This window comes from Canis lupus, chromosome 34 (assembly GCF_003254725.2).
Source record: "Canis lupus dingo isolate Sandy chromosome 34, ASM325472v2, whole genome shotgun sequence".
NCBI lineage: Eukaryota > Metazoa > Chordata > Mammalia > Carnivora > Canidae > Canis > Canis lupus.
The window spans coordinates 25,590,414-25,609,572 of record NC_064276.1 but is presented as its reverse complement, the minus strand read 5'-3'; the positions used below and the strand labels follow the sequence as shown (position 1 = coordinate 25,609,572).

At 34.7% G+C, this 19,159-nt stretch overlaps 1 protein-coding gene across 5 annotated transcripts in view; it reads right to left on the bottom strand.

Moving 5' to 3' along the window:
* Window positions 1–19,159, bottom strand: part of SCHIP1 (schwannomin interacting protein 1) — a 711,518-nt gene that overhangs the window by 497,237 nt on the left and 195,122 nt on the right. The window contains exon 1 of one of the 5 annotated variants that reach the window (XM_025425392.3): window positions 15,008–15,645. The exons of 3 other annotated variants lie outside the window; for them this stretch is intronic. In XM_025425392.3, coding sequence (XP_025281177.3) covers window positions 15,008–15,070 — 63 coding nt within the window. In that variant the 5' untranslated portion in view covers window positions 15,071–15,645. Of the gene's footprint in view, window positions 1–15,007; window positions 15,646–19,159 lie in introns of those variants that run through there. One more of the 5 variants, XM_049105870.1, reaches the window with a different exon arrangement.

Here is a 19,159-nt window from a genome sequence, read left to right as displayed (position 1 = left end):
ATAGGATAAAATGAATCCACATTTATCAAATGCTGCTAAAACAAATGTTTGTGGGTTTTGGAAACATGCTACTTGCCCTAGTACATCAAGCCATCAGAGTGTACTTGCCAAGTAGCTTAATGAACAATTAATCCAACCTCCTCATTGTGTAAATGTGGAAACTGAGTCCAAGAGTGGTTAAATAACTTGTCCACATTGTTCAGCACCAGGAGATTCATTCCAGATGGATGATCACTAAGACATGGCACCTGAAGACTATTGTCTTTGGAGTTAGGATGAACCCAAGATCACTGTCTTGCAGTTTCTGACCTTACATCTAACTCTAATCTTTGTGCTCCTTGCTTCTTGGAAATCCCCTGTGTTACTTAAATGTTCATCTTATGAAAATAATTATCTGAAAGAAAGCTCTATTTCCCTCTCACTTCCCTCCCTCCCACAGAGTAAGAAAGAAAGATAAAGTATTATTTTCTATTCAATAACTATTGAGTCAAATTGTCTAAATGACATCCTGAGAATACTAGGCTTTCAAGAAAGCTCAACGGCTAATTTGATATCCATGACAACAAACAGAGGTATGGAGGGAGAAACGACACATGCCTCTTATTTATTTGTCTGAGATCTCTTTTGCATTAACCACCTGCTCTTTGCCTTACTTATAATTCTTCCAGATATATTGCTACTTGGCATTATCAACAAGGACTTCAGAATTGCAATGCAGTTTCAGACCATAGACTAGAAACAGGTGAAAGCCAGAGCAAGAAATGTAAGTGTGTGATCAGGGTAAGGAGTTTGCATTTTAGTTAATGTGCAATTGGATGCTACTGAAGTAAAGGGATGGTGTGATCCAATTTAAGTTTCAATAAATTTGGATTTTGTAGTGGATGCTTTGTGGAAAGTGGGTGAGAGCTGGAGAGGAACTCAACATTGGAGGCCATGGTGGTGATCTGGGGAAAGATGATGGCGGTTTAGGCCAATGTGTTGGCAGTACTAATGAAGAGACACTTTTGTTTTGTTTGCCTTTTGGGTTTTTTTTTTCTTTTTTAAGATTTTAACACTTTCATTTTTAATTTTTTTACATTTCAAGTTTTTATTTAAATTCTACTTAGTTAACATAGAGTGTAATATTAGATTCAAGAGTAGAATTTAGTGATTCATCACTTATATATAACACCCAGTGTTCATCACAAGTGCCCTCCTGAAGACTCACCATCCATTCCCCATTCACCTCCCCTCCAGCAACCCTCAGTTTGTTCTCTAAGTTAGGAGTTTCTCATGGTTTGCCTCCCTCTCTCTTTTTTATTCTTTCCCCTATACTTATCTCTTTTGTTTCTTAAATTCCACATATGAGTGAAATCATAGGGTATATTTTCTTTCTCTGACTTATTACACTTAGCATAACACACTCTAGCTCCATTCATGTCATTCCAAATGGCAATATTTCATTTCTTTTTTATGGCTGAGTAATATTCCATTGTATATCTATGATTCAGCAATTGCACTACTAGGCATTTACCCAAAGAATACAAAAATACTAATCCAAATGGATACATGCACCCAATATTTATAGCTACCTCATTTTCAATAGCCAAGATATGGAAAGAATCCAAATGTCCATTGACTGCTGAATGGATTAAAAGATATTTTTGAAGGCAGACTCAAAACCTGGTGGATTAGATGTGAATGGGTGGTAAGGAAGGGAGGTAATCAAGGATGACTTCAAGAGCTCTCTCCTGACCATCTCAGTGGCAATTTGCTGAAATGGGGAAAGTTGATGGAGAAACAGGTTACTGACAAGATTACAGAAAGATGGTACAGTGTGTGTATGTGTGAGGGGAAGGATGCAACAATGCTCCAATGACCAAATAGGAACACCCTTCCCACAAAGAAATCATTCCCTTTCTTCCTTGATAGTTTACATTATGAAGCTGCTTTGTGAGTTGATACCTGTGTCAGCCCTCAAGGTTGTCCACTTGCACTGGTTCCATTGGCAGTACAAGTTCCTCTAAGATTCCAGCAAAAAGTTTTCAGTCAGTGTAGGCTTTCAATGTTGATGTTCATTTTCATCCTTTCTTGGACTTCATAGGTATTTTAGTGGGAAAATAGATGCAATTACATGAAGGGATACCCACTAGGCATCATTTTATTTTATTTTATCTTCTTAATTTTTTTCGAGGCATCATTTTAAACCAGAAGTGTGTTATACTAGAATTCACACACAAAAGCTACAAAACATATTCTCCCATATTCCAGTAAATAATCTTACTGCTGTCTCAAAAAATTAGTATAGGATAAAAACAAAAATAAAAATAAGAATGAGGAGGCACCTGGGTGGCTCAGGGGTTGTTTGTCTCCCTTTGGCTCAGGTCGTGATTCCAGAGTCTTGGGATTGAGGCTTCTCACAGGGAGCCTGCTTCTCTCTCTCTGCCTCTGTCTCTGCCTCTCTGTGTGTCCCTCATGAATAAATAAATAAAATCTTAAAAAAAATAAGAATGAGGAAAATGTAGCATAGACAGTGGTTAAAAAAAATAAATGACTATAAAATATATATTAAATGTAATTAGTTAAAGGGTCATAAAACTAAAAGTTAATGTCAAAAGATAACTCTTGAAAAACAAGTTTTAAAGTATACATCTAAAAAACCACAGAAATGATCATCTGGATTCCATGACCCAGATATTAATATAGATTGAGCAGTGAGAGAAGGGATAATAAGATAGGAGAGAAATCAAAAACAATGAGAACAGAGGCTATCCTAGTTTCTACTGTATTACTAATGCTAGTGCCCAGCTCAGTGCCTAGAAACATATAGGTCCTTAATAAATATTTATTGAATGAGTAAACATTAATTTAGTATTATACAGTTGCAATTTCAGTTTTTATTTTTTTAATTTAGACATATTAAACACCACAGGATAAAAGTTGAATGCGTATATCCCAATTCATTTTATAAGATACATAAAAGAAAATATTCATTCTTGAAGAGAGATAAAGCAAAAAAAAATAGCAATGAAGTATGAAAAATACAAAGCAGCAAACAAGGCAAGAGAAAATGAAATTTAATAATAGTTTGCTACTATGGTTATTATAATAAACCCTTGATTAAAGAAAAAGACTTATATTACTGTTCAAAACAAAATTCAAGTACATACTGCTTATAAAATGATCAGTGAAATCAAAATGACTCAAATATTGAGAACAAATTTTGTAACTGTTACTTATCAGAGAAACATAACTAAGTAGAGATAAAGAATATAAATAATTAATATAGTAACTTTTATACTCTAAAATAAAGATCACAACTCCTTTTCAAGCACCCATAGCATGCTCACATAAATTAATCATATTTCCATATGAAAACCAAAAAGATCCCTAAACAAATGCTCCCAAATAAAAAACAAAGGACTAGGGCAGCCGGATGGCTCAGTGGTTTAGTGCTGCCTTTGGCCCAGGGTGTGATCCTAGAGACCCCGGATTTAGTCCCACATCAGGCTTCCTGCAGGGTGCCCGCTTCTCCCTCTGCCTGTGTCTCTGTCTCTCTCTGTATGTCTCTCATGAATAAATAAAATCTTTAAAATAAAAAAAAATTAAAAGGACTATATTTTAGGGTCTCAATTTACTAAAGTAAGAAATTACTTTTTCAATAATTAAAAATTTTGGAATTCTTACTATATTAAAAAATCTAATTATTTTTGTAAATAATAATTGAGTCAAAGGAAAAATATATAAATAGAAAATCTTTAGAAGATAAAGAAAATGAGATGCCTGGGTGTCTCAGTTGGTTAAATGTCTACCTTCAGCTCAAGCCATGATCCCAGGGTCCTGGGATTGAGCCCCACGTCAGGCTCCTTGCTCAACACAGAGCCTGCTTTTCCCTTTCCCTCTGCCTGCCGCTCTGCTTGTGCTCCCCACCCCCAATAGTCTAAAAAAAAAAAAAGATAAAGAAAATGAAGATACTGCTCATTAGATTACACTGAATTAGAAGCAAATTCAAGAATTTAATTTTACTGTTAAAATATTAATCCAATGAAATAAGTTAACTATGCATTAAGCTGAAGAAATAATGAGTAAAATGACAAAATATCCTTGAAGTTAATAGGCAAAGTAAACATTAAATTTAAACAATGAAATGTATCATTAGAAAATACAGAGAAATTGATTAATACAATTGCTGATTGTTACAGGAAAAACTAACAAATTAGAAATATGGAAAGTAATAAAAGAATATATGTAGGGAAATTTCTAAAATAAAATAACCTTTATAAAATGCTAACTAGTCTCAAAGTATTCACTGATATATCCTGAAAAATAAGCACCAGAATTAGCTCATGATGTAGAAAGCCTGAATATACAACAATCATGGAAGACATGCAAATTTTATTTTAAAAACCTGTAAGAAAAGACTTCATGTATGAATGATTTTATTAAGAAGTTTTTTTCAAACTTTCAAGGAACACATAATTACCATGCTACATAAATATTAGAGGCCAAAAGAAAATCTGGGAAGCTTCTTAGTACATTTTATGAAGCTGGTATAGCCCTAATTGAAAACTTGAGAAAAATATCTCAAACTATAAATTAATTTTATTTTATTAAAAGAGCTATGAAAACTTAACATACCAGAAAATAGAAATAAAAAACGACTTAGGAAGAAAGTACCCATTACAACCAAACAGTGAATAACATAATGCAAGAATGTTTAATTTTTAAAACATAACTCATCATATCAAGTAAAGTTAATGAGACAACCTACATTGTTTGGGCTGGATTATTTAGTCAGTACAATATGACTATTGGAAAGGAGGCACCTTTAGTATTTTCTGCAGATGAAAAGATTGCATGCTTAGAAACCCCCCTCTAATCAACTGAAAATTCTTAAAGACTTAAATTTAAACTTAAAGTTTTCAATAGGTTAACATACAAATCAAAACTTAAAATGTAATTGCTTCCAATATTCTAAGGATAATCATTTAGAGGTAGAAAAAGGAAAAAAAGGAACCAATTTTTAAAAAACGTTTTAAAAAATATTTATTTATTTATTCATGAGAGACACACAGAGAGAGGCAGAGACATAGGCAGAGGCAGACGGGGAGCCTGATGCAGGACTTGATCCTGGTACCTGGGGATCATGACCTGAGCCAAAGGCAGATGCTCAACCACTGAGCCACCCAGGCGTCCAGGAACCAATTTATAATAGGAATAATCTTATTTTAAAAAGTAGGAAATGTTTATGGTGAAATTTCAAATCTTTCCTGATATCTATATCTACATCTTTACTTATCTACATATGCTGTATTCCTAGATAGCAGAACAAAGTTGCAAAGATATCAGTTCTTTCCATATCACTTGAAAGATTTGGTACAATTACAATTAAAGTTGCCAAAGATGTGTTTTGGAAGCTAACTACACAGTTTTAAAGTTTATCTGGAATGAAATGACCAACAAAGAACATGAAAAGAAATGAAATGGATAATTTCTCTACCGGAAATTACATCTATAACAAGGTTATAATATGTAAGACAGTCTGCTAGAATTGGCAGATGTAACCAGGAAAGTAGTTCAGAAAGAGATTCTAATAGATTTTTAAAATATGACAAAGATCATGTCACAAACCAGTAGAGAACAAAAGACTGTTTGGTAAATGGCGTTCAGGTAATGGTTAAACTACTTGGGATAAAATAAGATTATTTCTTTTCCTCTTACCATATGTCAGAATTTCTAATGAACTTAAGGCAAGTGTTAAAGATGAAACCTTTAAAAAAAATGTAGGTAAAAAAAGATACTATATAGATTTGATTTTATTAAAATAATTATTTAAAATTCTATACATTGAAATAACATAAACAAGCATACAATTTAAGAAAATATTTTCCACAAATATGAAGGCAAAAGATTAATACACATAATATTTAAGGATCTTTTACAAATAATTGGAAAAAAATGAAACCTCAATATAACAATAGGTAGCCAGGCAGCTCATAAAATAAATTTAAGTACCCACCAAATATGTGAAAATGTTACGCCACAAAAATTTAAAAAAGAAATCTGATTTAAAACACATGCTATTTTCGATCTATCAGATTCATGCTATTGGCAGAACAGTTCTAGAAATGTGATAAATCAAGATCCTTAGAAAATCTTATAAAATTTTTTATTCTACTGAGAGTAGTATCTTGTAAGGAAACAGAAATGTAAAAGTACATAAACACCCCCAATATCGATACTGTTGATATCAATAGTGGCATGGTTCAATGAATTATAGCTTATCTATCTGTATGATTTAATATTATACAAACATTCATCAGACTGAGGATTTTTAATGACATATTAATTAAAACACTACGTTTCAACAGCTCAAAATATTGTAAATATTTCTTAAGGTATACATACATATAAAACTTCTAGTCTATATGTATAACTCTAAGGAATTCACCAAAATATTAACAATGATAGTTTAGATCTATTGGATTAAGAGTGAGATTTTTTCTTAAGGGTGAGATATATTTTTAAACTCTATATTTTTTAAAATGAACATAGATACACATTAAAATTAGAAATAAATAAGCATTGCTATAAAATAAGCTAGAGAAGTTTATAATGTAATTAGAAACATTGTCATTAAAAATAGGAAAAAACCAAAAAAGTTATCCTGCCATTATTGGTAGATTTCACTCAAATAGAAGCCTCATTTCCTAAGTTTTAGATAAACTAGTGGTCACTATACTTTAATTTTTTTAAGATTTTATTTATTTATGAGAGAGAGAGAGAGAGAGAGAGAGAGAGAGAAAGCAGGGGAAGGGACAGAGGGAGAGGGAGAAACAGACTCCCCTCTGAACAGGGAGCCCAAGGTGTTGCTGGATTTCAGGATATTGAAATCATGACCTGAGTCAAAGGCAGATGCTTAACAGACTGAACCACCCAGATGCTCTACACTTTCTTTAAAAATGCAAGGAGCACCCTTCCTGACAAAGCTCAGATTTATTGGTCTTTATAAAGATGCAAAACATACTCACATAAGAGTAAGCAGATTTGAAGTTGGAGCTTTTAGCTTTTGCCACAGAACAATTCCTATTAACCTCTTTTATTTGAACATATAAATGGCATATTATTATTTTTAAAATATACTTAAACATGTATTTTAGGTACATATGTAGAAGCCCTTATATTTGAAAATGACTCTGGTCCAAATAAAGAAAACCATTTAGAACCTTCCCATATAATTATTATCACATGGCTTAAATTTCAGTCACGTAAATAAATGCTTCCCTGGACTCCAACAAGTTTTCCTGCCTTTTTCTTCCTTCCATAATCATTAATAAAAGTTCCAAAAAAAAAAAAAAGTATTTCTCCCTATCTTCTAATCAGCCTGCTGGGTTTAATTGGAAAAAGTGACATTTGTATAACCAATTGCTCTCTTTCAAAGAAGACTATGATGGGGATGATTTTCAAAGGTCTAAAAAAGGTTCTGCGGCCTTCAGTAGGGCTCATCTGATCATTCAAATAGAAGCCATCCAGCCATAAACAGTCTATGTGTCAGACAGGGAGCTTCCTTAACACATGCATATATCCCATCCCTTTTCTACTGGCACAAGTCAGAGGTGCTGTTCCAAGTGTGAAACGTGAGTATGAGCAGCAATTTACAGAGTGTGCATTGCTTTTTTTGTGTCTGTTGGTGGGACACTGGAAAATGGGTCTGGCACAGTTCATCCCTCACAAATGCTTAATGCCATCCCTAGGGACAGAAATATCACAAGCCCAGAAAAACACAGCTTTTAGCTGCTTGGTACTGAAAATTTCAGGCAAAATTCCAAAAGCCCTCAAAGCTAATGTCGAATTGACAAAGTGCCAAAAACCTCCCTGGCATTAAATTTCCACTCTTTATTTTCTCGCTTCAGGTGAACAGCTTGTGAAAATAATAATGTGATAATGCCACCCTGTGTTCCAAATATCTCAAAGCACCATCTTGTTAAGCCTCTTGGTATCCCTTTGAGACTAATGGGAATTGAGCCAAGTCATTCATTTTACAGATGAGAAAACCCCACAGGAGGTGGGTCAAATATCTGGGCCCTGGCCATGAAGACTTATCACATAGGTCCCAGGTCTGAATTTAGTTCTCAAAACAATGCCAAAGTATTATAGGAAAGACTCTGACAAGTCCAACTAATATCAAAAAGGACTAGAGCAAGTCTCACAGAGAATAGTAGGTTGGTTGAGGGAATAAACTGGTGAAAGTGATCAAAACACACCCCAGGAGGAACAAGGCACAGTCTAGGCATAGCAATAAGGTATAGTCTAGGCATGAGGCCAGTTAGTATCAGTAGGAATCGGTGAAGGCTGTCAATAGATCTAATATAGCATTAGGGCATCTTAAAACAGCAGGCATGGTAGATTTCTTTCATTTAGTTTAGTACATCTGAACCCCCATTCCATAATTATAGAACCCACTCTTAATGGAAGTTACAGCAAGAAATAGGATTCTATTCCCCAACTACAAAAGTAACTTTCCTTCCCTGATTCCTAGCAATCTGTCTTTGAACACAATCTAAATCAGTCAAGGGGATGAACCTATCCAGGGCTCTGAATCTGGAGGAAGCGTCTCAGGGATGCAAGGGATGTTTTAGAACACTTTATGACCACTGCATCCAAAGTCCCATGAGGCCAGCTGCACTTAAGCAATGTCGTTCTGTAGATGTGCCTTTCTCTGAGGTTCTGGTCAACCATGTTCTCTTAGTGCCCTCTTTTCTTCTGAGCATGATTTTCTAGCCTTCCGGTCAATTCAGTGAGATAGCTGATAACAAAATAAATTAATTTTTTTCTCATGAATACATTTTTATTATTCTAATAAATTCATTTTTAGCTGCAATTAACTAGGGTCAGGGTATGCTAATTTGTAACCTGGAAGACTGAAAAAGGCGGCGACCAAGGATGTAGAGAAGCTAACATCAAGCAAATGCAGAAGCATATGTCAAGTTTGTAGCAGCAGGAACTATAGGTTTGGAGGAATAATTTTTTCCTGGTGGAGAAAGTCCAGGTATGGCAGAAAGTACTAAATAATCTAATACCCGTTCTCTTGTCTTATTTTTACGTATCCTATAGGACTATGTTTCCCAGTCTCCTTTGCAGTTAAGTATGTCATCTGACTGAGTTCAGTACAAAGTATGTGAGTTGAGTGATGCGTGCCTCATTCAGACCTGGCCCACTAAAACCTTCCGCATGTGCTGCTCCATTTCCTTTTCCCTTCTGGTTTGCTGGAATGTAGATGAATTTAGGGTGGCTTTGGAAGCCACTTGTTGAAGATGGCAGAGCCTAAGTGACTATATGAAGATAGATTGCCCCACTGACCTACTCATCAGTCTGCTATTGATACCTCTAATCAAGAAATAAACTTTTGCTGTGTTTGAGCTATCATACTTTTGGATATCGATTTGTATATATACATATATACATACATATATATATACATAGCCTAAATATATACTACATTTGGTAAAAACAAACAAACAAACACAAACTAGTTGATCAAGAAAAAATTCAAATTTAGAGCAGGGCCAGAGGAAAGGCTGTTATTTTTATTTAACTATGACATAAGAGGTAAATGTTGAGTCTTTGAATTGATGAAATTTCCCTCAATTAGGAAAAGAACAGATGACAGTTAAGATGGAATCTCTAATAGTAGGTTTGTAACTACAGCATACAGGTTGAAAGGATGTAAGCAAAAAAGCTCATTAGAGATTTGACAGTCCTGAATAGAATTGTAGAATTTATTAGAGATCAATAAATTTAAAATCTTTGGGTCTTTTGAATTCATTGAAATATCTCCATGTCAGAGATAATGATGAGATAAATTATAACAGTGGTTTTACTTTTTTCCCCTTTAACCTTGTTTTCCCTTCCCAAATAGATTCAAATGATGCATTTTACCCCACTTCCCTTAATGATTTTTTCCCATCCTCCATCTTAACTCATTTCTCAATTTCCCCCTTTCTTACTCCTTCTCAAGTGAGTAGTTTCTCAGGGGGCTCAGTCAAATTCGGGTAATACCAGTTCTGACAATCACACAATGCCTTGAACATGCACCCAATATATGTTTGTTGAATGAAGAAATTATTCTCATTCTCTTTTTTAAGGAGAAAACAGTGCACTAATGTCCCCTTTCCATGTTCAAATTGAAAGAGATTTTAGAGATCAGTTAGTCCAACTACTAGACACACACACACACACACACACACACACACACACACACACACTATATGGTCTCATTCTGCATCATCTCTGATGTAGAATATCCAGTTTGTTCATGCATATTTCTGATGATGAGAAGTTCATTGCTGTATAAGGAGGCTAATATCATTGAAGGAGAGCTCCAAAGTTTAAAAAGTTACACTTATTTTAAATTAAAACATTTCTTTATAAAATTTCCATCGATTAGTTAGCATTGGGGTTCCTTGTAGACCACTTACCCCAGTAGAAAGTCCCTTGCCTGGTAATCAAAAAACCTGCTAGCTCCAACTTTGCAGCTGTCCTACTATCTGACTTTTGATAGCATGTTTCTCCTCTCCTGAATGAAATTTCCTCAACTATAAAATAAGAGGTAGGAAAAATTTATATTTAAGATCATTGATAAAAATAACAGAAACCTATTGCACATCACTAGAAACTTATCTCCAGGCTAACTCTGATTAATTAGTTAACACTTTTTTAAAAGATCTATTTTATTTATTCATGAGGGACACAGAGAGGCAGAGATGTAGGCAGAGGGGGAAGCAGGCTCCTCTCAGGGAGCCTGATGTGGGACTCGATCCTGGATCCTAGGATCATGCCCTGAGCAGAGGGCAGATGCTCAATCGCTGAGCCACCCAGGCATCCCTAGTTAACACTATTTTGATAAGGCTACTTAATCAGTAGAAATGTACCAATTTGTATTATTATTTCATCCACAGTTTTTTATCTTCTCAAAGATAACAGGAAAAAAAACTTCAAAGTCATACTGAAGTCCAGATACAATGCCTTTGTTGATATTCCTAGTAATTCCAATAAAACTTAAAATGGATAAATTTGTATGAATTGCTCTAAGGCACTGAAGTTTGATATTCTTTTCTAATTATCCTCAAGTTGTTAGGCTGAGTCTACCTTTGAACAATTATTAAGACATATAAATAATATATCATGGATCATCAACAGACCTGCTTTCTATGCCAATATTCTGACCTGCCCAGTATAGTTCTATCAGTTCCAATGCACCCACAAAGAAAACGCAGGGGGAGAAATGTTCCTGCCATTGTGCTACAGAGGGGTCAGAGATCAGGCACCAAAAGAGCATCCTGGAGAGATAAGCTATTGATATCACTGCAGAATGTTGAATTCAAAATGAGTTTTCCACAAAGATGGGTCTTATTAATGATGTTAGGCACTATGAAATGTAGCGTGTCATGTACAGAAGTGCCCATGAGATGGTGTCAAAGATCCAAGTAAGATGAAAATTAGGAGCACAAAACAAATTAGGCAAGATGGAAATGACCTGAATTCATCCCAGTAACTGGCTTCCCGGGTATGTACTTGTATTTTACATGCTCTGGCTTGAGTTTACTTATGGGAGGCAGCCAGATTCATTTAGAGGTACTGGGATTTGAAACACTAGTTAAAATGAGAAATGCATGGTATTCAGATTTATTTCTCTTTGGAGGTTATTTCTGTTCTTTCAACTACTCAGATATCTTCCTTAGAAAGTCTCGGAGTCCTTTTCAGTTCTCTGAAACATTTCAGATTACTGCAAAGTTTCTAGTAATATTTAATACTAATTCCGTATCACTTAAGTCATATCTACTCAGGCCCAACATGTACTATAAAGTAAGAATGTGTCTTGTGAGTAAAACTGGGAGAGGAAGGAACATTTAATTGTAAAATGTGACAACTAAAACCAAAAACCACTTGATGGAAATCTCTGTGTAGAAGCATCAACCCAGGGTGATTCTCTAGGAAGCTAAAGAACTGCCCTTGCGCATCTGATGTCACCCTATGTATAATGCCAAACACTTACTAAAACCCAGAATCCATTTGGAACCAATTAGGTTCCAATTAGGTTCCAAATTCACTAAAATAATCTCAAGAATCTCTATCTCCCTATAAGAAACTACCCTTTGGGACTTTCCAACATGTTCTACTTTCAGGCTCTCCCCTACTGAAACTAGTATTATTGGGACTCTCGTAACAAGAGCTGCTTTCAGTTGGAAACTTTGATGGAGACTGGTGCAATAGAAGTGAGTCTGTACCTGGGATGTAATAAAAATTTCCAAAAGCAACTTAACTTTCTTAGTTCCAAAAATAGGTTGAAAAAAAGAAACACCACACCTGCCAATCAGCTGCATCTATACTGAGCCACACTGCAATGCATCCTAACTAGGGTGGCTTTCAACTAAGTAAATATGCCCTTAAATCCTTTGTAGTCAAAGGTTATCAAGCCTTTGCAAGGGTGGGTGGACCATGAAAAAAGAGATCCATGAACATATTTTTATATTGGCAAGAAAAGCAAAATGTCACTCAACTAAATTTAAGATTGTTCACACACATCTGCTACCACCAGAATGTTATAAACGAAGAAGAAGAAGAAGAAGAAGAAGAAGAAGAAGAAGAAGAAGAAGAAGAAGAAGAAGAAGAAGAAGAGAGAAGAAGAGGAGGAGGAGGAGGAGGAGGAGGAGGAGGAGGAGGAGGAGGAGGAGGAGGAGGAGGAGGAAGAAGAAGAAGAAATGTGAATGGTTCATAGTCTAAATAGCTCCAAATGTATTTCTATTGTTCAGATGACTTATGCTATTTCAACAATGATTGAAAGGCTTTCAAAGCAGAAGCCAAAACATGTTTATAGTTTGTCATATAGGAATAATTTTTGGTTAAATAAACACATAGACAACCATATCTTAACTACAAAATGTATGTGCTAGATAGCTGTTGTTATAAATATACCACTAAAATGTGTGCAAAAAGAAATACAAAATGTTACATTTCTGATAATATCATAAGTGAGTAACATCCTTGAGAGAGAAATACAGAGACAAAGACTGCTAGAGAATAAATTTCTGAATCAGGTACACTTCTACTCATTTCAGGACATAAAGCAGATGCATTTTATGACACGAGTCTCAAATATTCCAAATTAGAATGTTACAGTTTAATCAACCAGAATGATTTGTCCAAAGTCCACTATCAGCAGAAAAGTGAATGCAGTTTATCATATAGAAACAATCAAAGTTTTAAAATCACAGAAGTGCACCCAACAGTATTTCACTTGACGGAATGAGCACTGGGTGTTGTACTTACTATATGTTGGCAAATCAAACTCCAATAAAAAAAAATATACAAAAAAAATTGAAAGGCACTACTACACATCTGTAAAAATCAAAGCAGGATTTTAAAATTTTGGGAAAGAAAACAAAAAAGAACTGGAATCATAATTCTACCTTTCACTCCTTTCAAAAACTGATTTCTTTTAAATATTGAAACCAATTAAAGAAATCATCAGTGAATCTATTCAGCTAAGCAGGCAAAAATGTGTAACAAGATCTCCTTAATGTAAAATTAAGTCACATCCTCCCAAATCTTGCACTTCTTACACTGTCGAAATGTAAATGCCATTTATCTAAAAATCAAATGCCAAATTACTAAAGAGTTAAGAAGCAACAGCAAATTCACTTGGAAATTTTTTATAACAAGAAGAATTAGTCATTTTTAAATTAGGGGTTTAGAATTAGTTATATTTGAATTAGAGGTAAATTACATTTACCACTGGTTTTTACATATGAGAAGAACTATTGAGGGAAATAAATTCCATATTACAATATATAAAAAGATAGCTTTATTAAACTTTAAAATAAATGGTTCATTATAAAAAATGTTCCAAGCCTCACTTAATTGACCTGAGAAAATATAATTATTTGTTTTATTACTTTTTTATGACCCTATTCTCTTAAATAAATTTGAATAGTTAATAAAATATCAATTGGGGTCACTCTTGGAGCAATTTGAAATTTCTTGTCTTTATTGGTTATGTAATGTCATATCATAGAACTACACCTTTGACAGTCTAAAGGAGGGTATTCAAAGACATTTTTGGATAAACCTTTGCTTTAATTTCTGGTTTGAACACTTAATTTGGACTATTTTGAAACTAATAAAATATTTCCAATGATGCTTAAAAGTGTCTTTTAGTGGTCTATTACCTAGTCATTTTTAAAAATATTTTATTAATTTATTCATGAGAGACACACAGAGAGGCAGAGACACAGGCAGAGGAAGAAGCAGGCTCCATGCAGGGAACCCGATGTGGGACTCAATCCTGGGACTCCAGCATCATGCCCTGAGCCGAAGGGAGGCACTCAACCACTGAGCCACCCAGGCATCCCTTACCTAGTCATTTTATAAAAGGATTTGTCCTTTCTACTTATTTTAGGTTTTTACTGTATATATTTTATACCAGTAAATTTAAAATTGTATAAGTTATCAAATATCCCCTATGTGTAAACATTAGAGTACCTAGACATATGCTCTTTTTGGTAACTGAAAGTATGACCTGCAATTAAAAAAATTAAAGCTGTCCTTCTAAACACAAATCAGAAACTACTTCTCAAAAAGAGTCTTGTTTTTACAAATGACAACAAACTGCACAGCTGGAATTTTTTAATGTGTGCATAAATATGCTATTTCCAAAGCAATCGTTTTGTCTAACTGCAATGAAATTAATTCATGGTGAATTAAAACAAAAACTTTGATTCTCAAAATTCAAGGCGCCAAACATTCACATACCAACTGTTGCAATGAGAAAGTAATATTTCAAATTAATATATTAACACTTCCTAATATGGTATCTTTAAGTAATTAATACTGAATTTGAAATGTAATGAAGGCCATCACTTTGTATAGCTAAATTTAGCATAGCTCAGTTAGACTTCAGAGTTTCCTTTTCTATGTATGCAAAGCTATGATGCATGTAAAAAAGACAACAGACATTTGGAGAACTTACACTGTCAGATGGCTTGCTCTGGTCACAGTCCCACGTCGTCCCACACTGCCCAGACCTCTCCATGGTGCTGAAGAGCTACCCGTGCCCATTTGAGAGGAAAGAGTTATTTATTCGAACTGGCTTTGAAAGAAATCCATAGAGTCACCTGTGTTAGCAAGTAAAGTTATCTGAAGAATTTCTGTAACACATGCTACAAAGGAGATGCTTTGCCCTTCAGTTACCAACCACGATGCTCAGGCGGCTCAAAGAGTATTTTGGAGCAGAAATCTTCAAGTATTGCAAAAAAGAGAGAGCTCTTCGGGAAATGAAGTTTGCTGATTTTCTTCAGTGTTCTTCAAATTGAAAACATACGCGTGCACACACACACACACACACACACCCCTACAGAATACCAGGCTACCCAGAGAACAGAGGATTCCATAAAAGTTCTCGTTCTTCATGCAGAAAATAAGCTCCCATTAGTCCAAAGCATCCAATTCACTTCATCCTATCATTGCATCTACTTTTTTGATAAAAAATAGTAAAACGAAATAAAGCTCAGAATTCAACGAGGCACTGCACACACTATGTAAGCAGGTATGCCTCACTGTAGCCTTAGCCTCTGTCTGCTGAAGATTATCACAGCAGAAATCAGGCTCTTGTGGCTTTCACAGATTATCTCTTTCTGAAGCTGAAACGTATAAAGAGCCACATGACACCCAATGATGTCATCTCTAAAGCAGGTCACAGTTGCTGCTGTATGTAGATGAAGTCCTTCTAGAGAAGTGTTTGGCATAGTGATTTTCTTGAAAATCTACTTGCATTAAATAGGATGGTCTTCTATCAATATACTTAACCCTATCAAAATACTGCCATGAAGAGAAAATCAATTTATTGCTTACATATGAAGCAGCATGTCTGTTTCAGTTAAAATCAGATTCTGGTGCTGCTTTAGGAAATGAATAATTGTAATTAATTCATGGTGAATATAGTGAAGAAGGAGCTGTTATGGGAACTAGAGGAACTGTAGAGGCATAGAATATACTAAAAAATCTTTTAGAATATTTAACAGGTTAAAAAAAAACTTATTCTTTAAAAAAATCAATCCATGAAAATTGTAAGATAAAAATTAAGGCAACTGTCTTTGACTTCTAATATTTTATGCAATTAAAATTTTAAAATGTTTCTTTTTTTGTTTTGTTTTTTAGTATTTTATTTTATTTATTCATGAGAGACACACAGAGAGAGAGGCAGAGACACAGGCGGAGGGCAAAGCAGGCTCCATGCAGGAGCCCGATGTGGGACTCGATCCCGGGTCTCCAGGATCACTCCCAGGATGAAGGCGGGCACTAAACCACTGATCCACCCAGGGATCCCCCAAATTTTAAAATGTTTCAAAGCCATAAAACAATCTTACTGCAAGGATCTGAGTATGTTTCAAATGTTGGTAAGGAAACTTTTTAACTTACTGCTTTTAGATATTTTTTAGCTCTGAATGAAGTATCAATTAAAATTTTAACTATCATCTGTATATGTAACTGGTGATAGGATACATAGATACTATTTTAAAGAATGCATAATGAGAAATGTCCATTTTTATTCTGTTAATGTAATTCTTTTATCTTTCTCAACTATGTAGTCACACATTATATTTGAAGATTTCCGGTCATAGTTGACATTCTTGTCAGTGAATAGTTAAATAATCTAATCCCCTTTCATTCCAGCTAAATAATCTTCACAATCAAAGCATAAAATAACTTGAAATTAATCAGAGTTTATTGAATGTATCCCCTTTAATAAAAACCAAAATGGATCAAACAACAGAAAACTTCCTTGAAGAGCATAGTATAAATACCCTGTCACATTTTTGACATAACCACAAGTCCTAAGAAGAGAAGATGGGATTTTCTATACAACCAGTGCCACTGGAAAAATTCCACTAAAATAATAGTAATTGTTTTGGTATCAGATCAGGAAAAAGATGCTTCAGCACCTCCCCATGTAGATGTATGCCATGATAAAACATTGAAATAAAAAATGGAAGAAATATCAATCACCTGTGTGTTCTATCTATGTAAGGTTACCAAATAAAATTTAATACCTTTTTTTTGCAATTCCTATAACATTCTGATTTTTTTATACTTTAATGATGATGAGGATTACCTGGAGCATTTTTTTAAAAAATATGGAATCTCAGGCCTCTTCTCAGATATTCTGATGTAATAGATCTGCTGTGGTTCTGAAATATATATATATATTTTAACGTTCCCAAAGTCATTCTTATTTGGAAAATATTGTAATGATTAATATAGTACAATGTATATAATCTTATAAAAACCAAAATGGGTAAAAATATTTGACATTTATTATAATTTTATTATAAAATAGGCCAAATTGTTGCTGCATGAAGCATCCAATGTTGGGAGCTACCTTCTCCTCATGTCCTCAGGCTTCCATGAGGAAGCACTTTCCTAAATACTCTCACACTCAAATCCTGAAGGTGGAACAAGTAACCCTGATGAGAGGATTGGGCGAAGGGACTGGGCCGCCCAGTATCATTCTCTCTCCATTCTTCTCTGAATCCACTTCCCTACACAAGATCTATGGGTGAGGCTGGCAATTTTCAGTGCTTCCCATGATTATTAGTAGGTTTCTCTACAAAGGTCAGTAATAGGAAGGTCAGTGGTGCCACAAGTCAGAGTTACACCCTCAAATCTAGGTTTGACAGTAAATAAAGATGGATTTTGATATCTCTTTTCCTAAATCTCTTGACTTTTGAAATAAGTTCATAAATCAAGATGGGGAAAAGGAGTTATTTATTGGCTTCCTAAAACTACATCTCTGATACTGTAACATTGTTAACCAGACTTGTTCTTTTAATTAAACCCTACCAGCTAGTTACTATAACAAGTGTTACATGTGAAGTAGCTTAATAATATTTGTATTTGCATAATATAGTTCTACGATACAGGCCTATAAAAAGGAGTGTAAAAATTTCATTGGAAGTTTTTAAAAACGCATTGTTCAACTCATATTAATTTTATTATTGAGCCACTTAGAAATTCTAGCTCTTGGAATTTTTCTTCAATAAGTACTAATTCTAGAACACCATTTCCTGAAGTGTTCCATGTATTAATAGTCTAATAAGATGTGATTTTTAAAAAAGATTTTATTTATTTATTCATGAGAGACACAGAGAGAGAGGCAGGCAAAGGCAGAGGCAGAGGGAGAGGGAGAAGCAGGCTCCATGCAGAGAGCCTGATGTCAGACTCAATCCTGGGACTCCAGGATCATACCTTGGGCTGAAGACAGGCCCTAAACCACTGAGCCACCCAGGCATCCCAAGATGTGATTCTTATTGGGTTTCATGATCAAAGAAGTTTGAAAAACATGAAAAACAGTAACAGCCCACCACTCCTCCTACAAATTCAAAATGTGTATTAGCTTGGGAAGGCTCTAAGAGGTCCTGATATAAATAATTTAGCTTATTTCACCCTTCCTGCAATTAACATCCATCAATATCCTATGAAACTAATATTTCGGGTACCACATTATGGAAAATTCTGCTCTAGAAAATATTTCAGCAGTTGGATTTTTATTAATAATAATACCTAAAACCTTCTATAAAATTAATTAATAAAATACTATTATCTCCTATAATTTACCAGGGCAACTGTGACAAGAATTGCCAACCACTACTGGGGAATTATGTAAATTAGGTAAGGGCAGAGGATATATGTATTTGGATGATTTTTTTTTTTTTTTTTTTTTTTATTCATGAGTGTCACAGAGAGAGAGAGAGGCAGAGACATAGGCAGAGGGAGAAGCAGGCTCCCTGTGGGAACCCTAATGCAGGACTCCATTCCAGGACCTCAGGATCACGACCTGAGCCAAAGGCAGACACTCAACCACTGAGCCACCCAGGCATCATTATTTGGGTGATTGTATCTCCAGTGCTTGGCAAAGGCTCAGCACGCAGTAAGCACTCAGATATTTGTTGAATGAGTGAACAGATGATATAGACCCAATCTAGGCATATGAATAACTACCCTCCTCCCCAATGATGTCTTACTGACAGAAAGAAAGTCCAAAAGAGCCTCAAGCAAGTTTCTAGAATAAAATGAAAACAATAGTAGATCTCACTCTAGTGCTACCATATCCAACTTCTTCTTG